Source organism: Trichechus manatus, unplaced genomic scaffold (assembly GCF_000243295.1).
Source record: "Trichechus manatus latirostris isolate Lorelei unplaced genomic scaffold, TriManLat1.0 scaffold00020, whole genome shotgun sequence".
Classification (NCBI taxonomy): Eukaryota; Metazoa; Chordata; class Mammalia; order Sirenia; family Trichechidae; genus Trichechus; species Trichechus manatus.
In genome coordinates, this window is record NW_004443956.1 from 14,331,868 (window position 1) to 14,345,564 (window position 13,697).

At 38.0% G+C, this 13,697-nt stretch overlaps 1 protein-coding gene across 11 annotated transcripts in view; it reads right to left on the bottom strand.

Moving 5' to 3' along the window:
* The window catches only part of KMT2C (lysine methyltransferase 2C), a 313,148-nt gene that overhangs the window by 213,032 nt on the left and 86,419 nt on the right, over window positions 1–13,697 (bottom strand). For all 11 annotated transcript variants that reach the window (XM_023727962.1, XM_023727957.1, XM_023727958.1 and 8 more), the window contains exon 5: window positions 10,330–10,439. In XM_023727962.1, coding sequence (XP_023583730.1) covers window positions 10,330–10,439 — 110 coding nt within the window. The remainder of the gene's footprint in view (window positions 1–10,329; window positions 10,440–13,697) is intronic.

Below are 13,697 nucleotides of genomic sequence, written 5' to 3' on the forward strand. Positions count from 1 at the left end.
ATCTTCAACAAAAGCTAACTTACAAAGGCATTAACTATTAAATTTAGTGGCTGAGGGCAATTCTGATTCAGAAAATTTTTAATCTGGGCTCTAATCTCAAAAAAAGAAAAAAAAAGGCAGTACAACTTTATCAATGCTAAGTTATCAAACTGTTGTGTGGTGGAGCAAATCAGGATATCCAGCTTCTGTTTCTGACAAAAATTCACAGAACTGAGATAGTTACATCCACAAGAGCAAATGAAGTTCATCAATGACATTACTGGTTCAACTGCACATGACAGATAATATTTTCCAAAAAGTAGCTACTGATGATTAATATAATGAATAACTTTAAACATCTTACATTTTAAGCTCTGTAAATTTGTCAACATAAACCTTTTTCTGCATTTTATCGAGCTTTGAAAATCTGTCCAAATAAGCCTTTTTCTGCTCTTCACATATCCTTACCTCTATCAGCTATAACACATCTTAGCAGATTCCACTTCAGATTGTATTGAACTAGTGTTTTCTCAATTCTTTAAAAATATTCTCGCCTGTAGTTGTTCCACACAAACTATATAAAAAAACTAATAATTCTTCAGTCACTTCAAAGTCAGCATACAACTACTGAGCAGTATTTAACATATACTGACTCACCAAGAACCTAGGAAAACCATTAGAAATCAGTTGTCTTGTTTTTTTAATTGGCTATAGATTTTGCTCCCAATGTCCTCTACTTTTTGAGCAACTATTGTCTCTGAAAGGCTGATAGTCTTTTTTTTTCTCTCAGTTTTCACAGTGTATAAACATTCTCTTTGACTGTGTTCTGGCTGTTCCATTTCCAGTACTCTAGTTTCCCTGCTCCCTTATCTTCTCATATTTGGTTTAGAGTAAATGTTGACCTTTTGGTCTCAAACAGATGGTTTTTCAGTAAAGCACCATTCTTACGGGTAGTATCTTTTATTTTATATGTCACTCTGCTATTTTGTTACAAAGTGATTTCAAGGGATAGTTTCAGTTCAAGGTTTAAAGTATGTCTCAGGGCAGTAGTCAAAGGGAGTCCTCTGGTCTTAACTGGTCTAGTTAGTCTAGCCTTTCTTAAAAATTTGAGTTTTGTTCTACATTTTTCTCCAATTCTATCCATAACTATTTATTGTAACCCTGCTCAGACTGGTCAGTGGTAGTAGCCAGCCACCATCTGGTATTTCTGGTTTCAGGGTAGACAGAGCTGTGGCTCAGGTAGGCTATCAGCTTTGTAGACTTGATTCTTCTCTGAGATTTTGGTTCTTACTCTTTTGCTCCCAACGAGTAGAGACCAATAGTTGTATCTTAGATGGCTGCTCACAACCTTTTAAGACCCCAGATGCTACTCACTTCACTAGAATGTAAAACATGAACTCTGTGAACTATATTATGCCAACTGACTGAGTTTTCCCATGAGACTATGGTCCTAAGCTTTCAAACCTAGAGAGAACCAATCTCTGGAGGTGTTTGGTTATGTCTGAAGAGAATCTGTAGTTGTGTCTTCAATGAATATATATGCCTGTACACAGGTATCTGTATCTACATGTACACACAGATACCTCTATCTCTTCTCGCATATGTATATGCCTCTACCTACTCGTATAACCTTTATAGCTATACCTATCCATATGTGATCATATGCTCGTTTTTAGGTCTTTGTTGGAGTTGCTGCCACCTTACGTATGTCAAATTCTTTAGTTCAGACACTCTTTTCTCTTGAGCGCTTCTCAGCAATATCGTTTACTCTGATAATGCTGTGCTCACTATGCCCACATTCGGTGCCACTTTTCCCATCATCAAAAATAACAAGTATCTAAAATCTAAAGCGTGCTCCACCCCCCTCCCTGGTAATCACCAACCAACACTGCTTTATGTTTATCTTTTCATGTCTTCTTATAAAAGAGGAATCATACAATATGTGTCTTCATGTGCTTGACTTACTTCACTTAGCATTATGCCCTCCAGGTCCATCCATGCTATAACGTTTAGTGGATTCATTGCTCTTTATGGTTGCGTAGTATTCCACTGTATGTATGTACTACGTTTTGCTTATACATTCATCTGCTGGTAGGCACCTAGGTTGTTTCCATTTTTTTGTTACTGTGAATAAAGCTGCACTGAACATAGATGTGCATATGTCTGTTCGGGCAATCACTACCTTTAGGTCTCTAGGGTATATACCTAGGTGTGAGATTGCTGGATAAAAAACCCAAAAACCAAACCTGATGCCGTTGAGTCAACCCTGACTCATACCAACCCTATATGACAGAGTAGAACTGCCCCACAGGGTTTCCAAGGAACGTCTGGTGGATTTGAACTTCTGACCTTCTGGTTAGCAGCCAAGCTCTAATTTTTTGAGGAAATGCCATGTCATTTTCCATAGTGGCTGTACCATTTTACAGGTCCACCAACAATGGATAAGGTTCCAATCTCCCCACGTTCTCGTCAACATTTGTTAACTTTTTTTTTTTTTTTTTAATCAGTAAGACAATAGTCTTTTGTGGGCATAATTCTTCAGTTGCTATAACCAAACATGATTTAATTAACTCACTATCAGGATTTTCTTGCTTGACTAAAAATGAGCCACTTAGGAACTTACTTTGATTACAGCCTTATTTTCATTTTTTATTTTTGTGAGGAAACTCTGTGATGAAATATTTCATTTTTTCTGACCAATACTTTTCTGTGAGTTGGGAATACTGTAATGATAGCTCAGTCTAGTAATACTGACATATTTGTATTATTTTAACACAGCGATCACGTCACGAAATAATAAACGTTAACATTCTGCGATCTAATTTGATAACAAGAGAATCTAGCCCACTATGCCTCAAAAATGCACATCCGAAGTCCACGTTTCTTTTCTGTACTTGTTTTAACATTACAGGTTTGCACTGGTAGTAAAAAAAAATAAATGTTGGGCAATACACATGGGACTGCTGAGTTATAACTGCATCACTTTCCTTTGTAGCACGCCAAGCAGCAATGCAAAGCAATGAGAGTGCCACGTAAGGACTCTGCAGCAAAAACCCAATTTTGCCACTGCAGTGCAAAAGAAGCCATAGACAATATTCCAATGAATGCATGTGGCAGGGTTCCAATAATACATTATTTATGGATACTAAAATTTGAATTTCTTACAATTTCCACGGGTCATAAAATATTATTCCTCATTTGAATTTTTTTTCAACTATTTAAAAATTGTAAAAACCATTCTTAGCTTATAGCCATATAAACAAATGTGGCAGACTGGATTTGACCCACAGGTCATCATTTGCTAACCCCTGATGTAGCTTTCAGGGATCCCAAGTGAAAGTCTATAGTATTTAATGACTTCTAAATTCTATTTTTGTCTTACCAGCTCTGTAGACTGTCAGAAACTCTTCTCAGTTCCTCAGCTTCTCAGCTGGTATCTTATGAACTAAATAAATGCCTCAAGGGGAAATGCAAAACTAGTGTCAGGGCCACTACTCTGCACAATCCTTTCCTCTGGGCTTGCAGTCCCTCGAGGCCTCACCACTTTGCTAACTCTCTGATACCTTCAAAGATTTTTTTGAAAAAATATTTTATCCAGCTTTTCTAATTGTTCTCAGTGGGAAGGTGTGTCTAATACAAACAATAATAAAGGTATGTCTAAAACAGCTTTTGTAATTGTTCTCAGTGGGTAAGTCTGCTATAGGCAGAGATGGAAGCAACATTTGCCCTACTAGATTTCAAGACTTACTATACAGTCATAGTAACCATGACAGAGTGGGATTTTCAGAGTAAGTATACCAGTGGACTAAAATAGAGACCCTAGAAACAATCCACAAATATACTGAACATTTGCTATATGACAGAAACTTCAATAAATGATGTAGCAACAAATGATTTTCCATAAAGGAAAAAATAAAATTGCAAACCTGTACCACAAAATATATAAAAGTTAATTTCAAATTAATTAAATACCTAAATGTTAGGGCAAAACTACAGAATAAACTTTAGCCTATGTATCCATAAGACATATTTTGAGGAAGTGATTTAGAAATGTTTAAAATTTGTAATTTTTAAAATAAATATATTATCATGGCTCAAAACTCAATCGTTCCTAAAGTCTGGTACACACTGAATAGTCAGTCACCTTGTGTACAGCCACACAAGGTAAATTTCCTAGAGCCAAAGAATGTTACCAGCATCTTATGTAACCTTCAAAATATATTTTATGCATATATGTTTGTGCTATTCTGTCACCGTACCTTACATCAAAAAAAGATTCCTTATAATATTAAAGAATATCATTAACCTCATCTCAAGGATAAGTTCATTTCTTTAAATAAAATTTATTTAAAACTGAGAAAAATTTAAAATAATTTATGACTTTTTCTGAAAAAACACTATGGCCAAGACATCTTCATTGAATGGACCTACCAAATTTAACTGTTTTACCACATAAACCTGTTGCCATCGAATCAATTCCTACTTATAGTGACCCTAAAGGACAGCGGAGAACTGCCCCATAGGGTTTCCAAGGAGCCGCTGGTAAATTCAAACTGCTGACCTTTTGGTTAGCAGCCAAGCTCCTAATCACTGTGCCACCAGAGCTCCATGCTTTACCACATAGGTGTATCAATTCTTATTTCTCTGAAACAGAAATTTCTAGTTTCCTCCTAGCTTCCACCTAACTTTTTTCTAACATCACAATTTAAGGGCCAAGTTGGCAAGGTGACAGGAAATAAACACATTAATTTCTAGGTATGGGTATAACTGATAGCATTCCAAGGTCAAATAACCTTATCTGAGATTATATTGCTGTATTCAAACCTTGCATTTAGCATTCTGATGAAGTAATTCATTATTCATCTTTAATGTCTTCCTTATATCTCTGCATTTTAGAGTGAAAAGATAATATAACTTCTGATTATACAGGTGAAGAAATAGAGTTTAGAAATGCAGCATGACTTGGTCAAGATGTTACTTGACATTAGTTAACAATGCCAGAGAAAGGATAAGGAAAGATATGACAGTCTGCTTCCATAAAGATTACAGCCTTGGAAACCCTATGGGGCAGTTCTACTCTGTCCTAGCGGTTCACTAAGAGTCGGAATTGACTCAACAGCCATGGGTTTGACTTTGGTTTTGTGTGCCAGGTCCTTGGTTAGGCACTAGAGGTAACATGATAAACCAAGTCAAACACTGTCCATGCCCTCACAGTGCTTACAGCCTTAGTGAGAGAGACAAGAGATTAATAAAAGACTCACCCAAACAAAGTTTACAAATGTTGGTGACATAAAGAAGAGATACATATTCCAATGAGGATGTGTAATAAGAACGTGTGCTCAAGCATTTATTAAAAGAAGTACACAACCAACAAGCTCTGAGTACTGCTACCCTCCCTTTGTATTTTATCTCCTCTCCCCGCTGTTTAGAAATTTGCTTATATTTTCTATCTCTTCCTCTTATCTTTTAAACATATTTAAAACATAGTTTTAATTTAAAAAAATAAAAGATGATTGAAACACTTGATTGTAACTTCAGTTTATTTTAGTATCTGCTTTTAATGAGTATCCTAAGTTAAAAAAAAAAATCCACACAAAAATTTGTTGCTGTTGCTATATGCCATCAGTTTGATACCAACTGATAGCAACCCTACAGGACAGAGTAGAACCGCCCCATAGGGTTTCCAGGGAGCGCCTGGTAGATTCCAACTGCTGACCTTTTCGGCTAGCAGCCTGAGCTCCTAACCACTTCACCACCAGTGCTCCACATGAAAAAAGGGAAAACTAAATAGAAGTAGTGTATCATTGGCTGTGCTTACCAGATCAGTATCATAAACATTTTCTAATCCCAGTCAAAATTATCAAAACCTATCTAGTAAATTTTTACCTTCCCTAATCAGAAGATACTGAATTTTTATAATTTTAACAAATGGGTCCAAAACATAACAAAACTCTTTAGAATACTTCAAACATATGAGGAAATTTCATGTCCAAGATTTCTAAGGGACAGATGTAAGAGTTTTTGACACACTGTCACTGTTTCTGGCAAGAAAATATGAACAAAAATAGTTCCAAACTTCTGTTTTCAAAATGCTAAACCCCCAGCACGTTTCTCTTACAAAGCTGTTACATTCTTATTGTTGAAATGACACCTTTATCTTGAAAAGACAGATTAAATGTTTATTTTCTTTGAAAATAGAGCTAAGTATCGTAATACATGTCATCATAATAAAAGCCAGCAAATTTAGAACATCTGTCCTTTGGTGAAATAAAAATGAGTTGAACAGAACTTTTACATACTTTGCCCCTAGGTAATCTTTTGTGATATCAAAGATTTTAATTGTCACTTCCCTCATCACCTATGTAGAATTTGTAAAAATTTACTCTATGTTAGAGAGTTTCTTTTTTTAAAATAAATTTATATCAAATTAACCAACTGATGATCTCCAGTAACACTTTTGGACTTCTTTACTGTTTATGAATGATTCCATGATCTTCAGTGCTATTTGCCTAAGTCTACAAGTATTTATTGAAGAATGCCAAAACAGGGAAAAGTAAATCCTTATACTAATGGCATTAATATTCTAGTGAGCGTAGATAAAAAATAAACACGACTATTATGTAAATATATACTATGTTCAATGGTAGTAAGTGCAGAGGAGAACAAACAAAGCAGGAATATTATGGCAGGAAGGGTACTTTAGATCTTAAATATGAAGCCCAGCATGGGCTTCACTGCTCAAGTGACTTCAATAAATAATAAAGGAAATGAGTGAGCAAGATATCTAAGAAGGTATTCAACAGAAAGGGAATAGCAACTGCAAAGGCCCTGAAGAGGATGTATGTCTGGTATATGCGAGGAAGAGCAAAGAGACCAGTGAGGCTGAAGGGAGTAATGAGGGGAAGAGTTGCAGGAAATGATGTGTGCAAAGTCCTGGTGGAGATGGTGAAGATCATGTAGAGCCTTGTACGTCATAGTAAGGACTCTTTTTTCTCTGAATGAGATGGGAAGTCATACAGAGTATTATGTAGAGCTGTGATGTGACAACTTATGCTATCTACCAATTTATTTATATCATGAATTTTTTTTCCCTGTGCATTAAAATCCAATACTATCATTTTGTGGCTGTTGTCGCTGCTCAAATTGGTCTAGCTTCGGCTCTAGCTCCCTCAGGTTGGGTCCTATGCTCTTTCAACAAGCCCTTATCTTTTCAAGCACTTCCTTACTTTCTCCTACCAGATAATGATCCAGGCTCATCTTGTATTATTCCTGCACCAGCCCTGTAATGAAGAATTTCTTAAGGAGCCATGATTCCTTTTATTGGAGGACAGTGGTTAGAAACCAAGATCTGGGTGCTAGGTTAGCTCACTGCTACTAGGATGTTGTTGCTTCTGGACCCTCTCGGCTGACAGAGCTAAGAAATATACATACTATCTCATGTGTATACACACATCTATGTTCTGCATCTGCCTGAATAAATATAAAAATTCTAAGGTTATACTGATACCTCTGATTCCAATCCAACACCACAAAGTTCATTTTAGCCTTTCCCCATCCCCTTTCTCCAGCACTGAGAAACCCGACTCTTATTATCTACAACATATTTACTTATTTGTTCAGTTCTATGAGTCGGGATCGACTCGATGGCAGCGGATTTAGTATACATATAAAATAGTTTCAGAATTGGTAAACGATACCCCTGTGAGATCATCAAATGTCTGCCAGTTTGTCACACTGTGATGACTTGTGTGCTGCTGTGATACTGGAAGCTTTGCCATCGGCAGTCAAATACCAGCAGGGTCATCCTTGGTGGATAGGTTTCAGTGGTGCTTCCAGACTAAGACAGACTAGGAAGAAGGACTTGGCAAACTACTTCTGAAAAAACTGAACAAGGTCAGGGGCAAACAGCGGAACAGACCATCAATTGCTCATATGCAAGTTGAAGCTGAAGAAAATTAGAACAAGTCCAGGAGAGCCAAAGTATGGCTTTGACTATATCCCACCTAAATTTAGAGACAATCTCAACAATAGATTTGACACACTAAACACTAACGACCGAAGATCAGACAAGTTCTGGAATGACATCAAGGACATCATACATGAAGAAAGCAAGAGGTCATTAAAAAAACAAGAAAGAAAAGACCAAAATGGATATCAGAAGAAACTCTGAAGCTTGCTGTTGAATGTAGAGTAGCTAAAGCAAAAGGAAGAAATGATGAAGTAAAAGAGCTGAACAGAAAATTTCAAAGGGCAGCTAGAGAACACAAAGTAAAGTATTATAATGAAATGTGCAAAGACCTGGAGATAGAAACCCAAAAGGGAAGAATACACTCAGCATTTTTCAAACTGAAAGAATTGAAGAAATATTTAAGCCTTGAATTGCAATACTGAAGAATTCTACAAGGAAAATATTAAACAACGCAGGAAGCATCAAAATAAGATGGAAGGAAAATACAGTGTCACTGTACCAAAAAGAACTGGTCAACGTTCAAACATTTCAGGAGGTAGCATATGATCAACAACTGATGGTACTGAAGGAAGAGGTGCAAGATGCAGTGAAGGCACTGGCGAAAAACAAGGCTCCAGAAACTGACAGAATACCAATTGAGATGTTTCAACAAAAGGATGCAGTGCTGGAAGTGCTCACTCGTCTATGCCAAGAAATTTGGAAGACAGCTACCTGGCAAACTGACTGGAAGAGATCCATATTTGTACCCATTCCAAAGGAAGTGATCCAAAAGAATGTGGAAATTATCAAACAATATCATTAATATCACACACAAGTAAAATTTTGCTGAAGATCATTCAAAAGCGGTTGCAGCAGTACATCGACAGGGAACTGCCAGAAATTCAAGCCAGATTCAGAAGAGGACATGGAACAAGGGATATCTCTGCTGATGCCAGATGGATCAGGACTGAAAGCAAACAATACCAGAAAGGTGTTTGCCTGTGTTTTATTGACTATGCAAAAGTATTCAATTGTGTGGATCATAACAAATTATGGATAACACTGCGAAGAATGGGAATTCCACAACACTTAATTTGCTCATGAGGAACCTGTACTTAGATCACGAGGCAGTCGTTTGAATAGAACCAGAGGATACTGCATGGTTTAAAGTTAAGAAAGGTGTGTGTATCCTTTCATCATAATTATTCAATTTGTATGCTGAGCAAATAATCCAAGAAGCTGGACTATATGAAGAAGAATGGGGCATCAGGACTGAAGGAAGACTCCTTAGTAACTTGTGATATGCAAATGACACAACCTTACTTGTTGAAAGTGAAGAGGACTTAGCTGATGAAGACCAAAGACCACAGCCTTCAGTATGGATCAAACCTCAACATAAAGAAAAAACAATCCTCACAACTGGACCAATAAGCACCATCATAATAAATGGAGAAAATATTGACGCTGTCAAGGATTTCATTTTGCTTGGATTCAAAATCAATGCCCACGGAAACAGCAGTCAAGAAATCAAATGACACACTGCATTTGGCAAATCTGCTGCAAAAGGCCCCTTTAAAGTGTTAAAAAGCAAAGATGTCACTTTAAGGGCTAAGGTGTGCCTGACCCAAGCCATGGTGTTTTCAATCACCTCATATACATGTGAAAGCTGGACAATGAATAAGGAAGACTGAAGAAGAATTGATGGCTTTGAATTATAGTGTTGGTGAAGAACAGTAAATATATCATGGGCTCCCAGAAGAACAAACAAATCTGTCTTGGAAGAAGTACAGCCAGAATGCTCCTTAAAAGCGAGGACGGTGAGACATCGTCTCACGTACTTTGGACATGTTATCTGGAGGGACCAGTCCCTGGAGAAGGACATCACACTTCATAAAGCAGAGGGTCAGTGAAAAAGAGGAAGATCCTCAATGAGATGGACTGACACAGTGGCTACAACAATGGGTTCAAGCATAACAACAATCATGAGGATGGCACAGGACTGGGCAGTATTTTGATCTGTTGTACACAGGGTTGCTACGAGTCAGAACCAACTCGACAGCACCTAACAACCACAACAACAATAAATTTCTATAGTAATCATTTAATAATTAATTCTTGCAAGTGAGCTTTTCTGGTGACTACAGTAAATGCTTAAGGAGGCCTGGTATCACAGTGGTTAAGTGCTCAGCTACTAACTGAAAGGTCGCTGCTTCGAACACACATCAGCCACTCCTCGGCAAAAGATATCACAATCTGCTTCCATAAAGATTACAGCCTTGGAAACCCTATGGAGCAGTTCTATTCTGTCCTAAAGGGTCACTGTGAGTCAAAATCAACTCAACAGCACACAACAGAGTAACTGTTATAATTCTCTGGTTTAAACACTTCTTCTTTCCACTTACTTCTGTGCTCCCTGAGACAACAGCTTTGTCCACATTCACCGATAATGGTTCTTCCATCTGGCATACTCCCAGTGACCACTCCACACAACGGTGATGAGCCCAGCAAGTGCCTAAAATGGTATAAGTGAAAACGAGTAAATGAATAAGCATTAAAAGACATCAGAGCTAATACATAAAGACATAAAGCCCCAAAATCAGCTCTAGTGTGTAAATATGTAATTGTTGTGTGCCACTGAGTCGATTCCCACTCACAGCAACCCAACAGGACAGAGAAAAACTGCCTCATAGGGTTTCCTAGGCTGTAATCTTTACAAACCGAGTGCTGGTGGCAAAATGGTTAAGTGCTCAGCTGCTAACAGAAAAGAGGGCAGTTCAAACCCACCAGCCGCTCTGTCGGAAAAAGATGTGACAATCTCCTTCCATAAAGATTGCAGCCTTGAAAACCCTATCCAACAATTCTACTCAGTCCTATAGGATCACTACATATAAGCTGGAATCAAGTCAACAGTACATAATAACAACAATGATGTTTATGGGAGCAAATTACCAGGTCTTTTCTTCCACATAGGGGCTGGTGGGTTCAAAGAGCCGACCTTTTGGTGAGCAGACCAGCGCTTAACCACTGTGCAACCATCCCATCTGCCCATCCCATTGCTGTTGCGTTGATTCTGACTCACAGCAACTGTATAGGACAGAGTAGAACTCCTCCATAGGGTTTCCAAGGCTGTAAATCCTTACAGAAGCAGATTGCCACATCTTTCTCCTATAGAGCAGCTGGTCGATACGCCGACCTTTCAGTTAGCAGCTGAGTGCTTAACCACTGAGTCACCAGGGCTCCTTAAATACACAATGGCATCCTATACAGGCAGTCGCAGACTTACAATGGGGTATACGGTTCCGTTCCAACAACTCCGCTGTAAGTTGGTTCTGACATCAGCTGGACACCTTTTTTTTTAAAGTATTCATTATTATCAGTATCTTTACAAATTTGATCTTTATTTTATTTGTCTTTGGGGGTTGGAAACATTATATAATCTGCTCTGGTACATATTCTTCATCTTCCCTTATCTTGTCCAGCCTATCATTAAATTGTTCGGCAGCTTCAATATTGGTGCTTTCTGCTTCTCCAGTTATCTATACATTATGTAAGTCAAATCTGCGTTTGAAGTGATGAAACCACCCCTTGGTGGTATTAAAGTGCTCGCCATAGTCTTCTCCTTGCTGTTCCTTCAGGTTTTCAAAAAGGCCGTGTGCTTTCATTTGAATCGTCAGTAAAATCATAGGAATCCTCTTCTGGATTTGGTCTTCTATCCAAATCAGCAACAGCTTTCTTCTCTATCTCGTGGATTGGTCCTTGCCTCTTCCTTGGTGAAAGTGTCGATTTTATGCCAATCACTCCTTTAACTGCCTCCAAAATCCTATTCTTACCCTTAATGATTGACGAGAAGGTCGACTGAGACAGTCCTTCCTCATGTGCTAATTCACTAACTTTCTTGCCATTATCATATGCTTTAGTGATCTTCATCATTATATCCATGTCTAGAGGCTATCTCACCTTCTCTCTTGGATTAGAACTTACAGTGGCATGATTTCTTTGCTAGACATATTAATGGAGGTATAAGTAGTGCAGGTGTTACAGTGTGAGAAACTTGAACAAGTCGGCTTCAAATTAACAACTGATGCTTCAGATGGTACAAAACTCTGAATACGATCATGCTACAGGCCTGGTCTACAACGAAGTCAGAGTCAGTGGCACAACAATGAAGTCAGAGTCAAAATGGCTGTCAGGCATGTACACAGTTCAATTGTTGTATATCGTTAAAGAGTTGAACACTGCCCAACTTTCTCTCCGTTATAACTCCCAATGTCAACACCAACTTCACTGCAGGCAAGGCCATAGCCTGCTATACGAGTGTTCTGAACAGTAAATCATAACACTGAACATTTGTGAGTGAACCTCTAGAACGGTAATATCAGCAAATTACACGCTGCAACATTGTCTGCAGTACATATTACTAACAATAACATGCACCAAAAAAAACAAAAGGTCGTAAGTGTGGTTCGTTGCAATTTTAGCATGTCGTTCAGTCTGGGACTACCTGTATTTGTGATACATTAAATCCCCAGTTCTCAAAATGGGCAGCATCAATACCATTTGGGAACTTACTAGAAAAATCTCAGGTCCCAACTGAAACCTACAAAATCAAAAACTCCTGCAGTGGGGCCCAACAATCTAAGCTTGAACAACTCTTACAGGTAATTCTGATGCAAGCAAAATCTTAAGAATCATTGAATTAGAAAATAAGGCATTATGAAAAAGCAAAATTTCCAGATCCAAATCTTATTTCATCAAAAAACAAAATTAGTTTATACTCATTTTTACTTTAATATTACTATAAGATATATTTGGTATCTTTACATAAAACATATAGGAAATTACTTAATACTTCGAGGATGACAAAGGAAATGGTAAACACATCATACATACTCCTCCATTCCCATCTATCCCACAGCGATGACACGAATCTGTAATTAATAACAGTTCAGTCTTTAAATTCTCCATCATATAGGACTTGAACCACTATCAATCAATCTGCAGCTCAACCGTAGAACGAAATTTCCTTAAAACCCCAACAGCACCATGTCACAAGTTTGAGTTACTATACTGTTATAATAGGATACTGTGATGGTTAAGGTTATGGGTCATCTTGGCTAGGCCATGATTCTCAATGGTTTGGCAGATAGTATGTAATCATCCTCCATTTTGTGATCAGATGTAAGCAGTCAATTACTTGAAAGTGGAGTTTCCTTGGAGGTGTGGCCTGCATCCGATATATTTGGATGTTATGACAAAGCTCGTTCTCACTGGATTCTGAATCCAACTCGTCATCCTCTGACCTCTGCTTCTTGGGACGTGTACCAAGCAGCCTGCCATCTGATCTGCAGACTTTGAGATTCACCAGCAGCCTGCCGTCTGACGTGCTGATTTTGGGTTTGTCAGCTGTGGCAACCATGTCAGTCAGGAGAAGCCTCCAGGCTAACAAATGACCCACATATTTGGGACTTGTTAGCCTCCACAACTGCTTGAGTCTCTTCCTTGAAATAAATCTCTCTCTCTCTCTCTCTTTCTATATATATATATATACTTCACTGGCTCTGCTCCTCTACAGAACTCAGCCTAAGACATTTGGTACTGAGTGGTTCTACAGGAACAAAATCATAAAGATGAGTTTTCTGAACTGGTTCTCAAGTCTGGCTAGTCTTAAAGAAGCTGATGCCTCTGCCTCCAGTACTAAAGGAGGCACTGCTAATTCATGGCATGAGATGGCAATCGAAATACGCAAAATATCAAATATTTCTGAGAGACA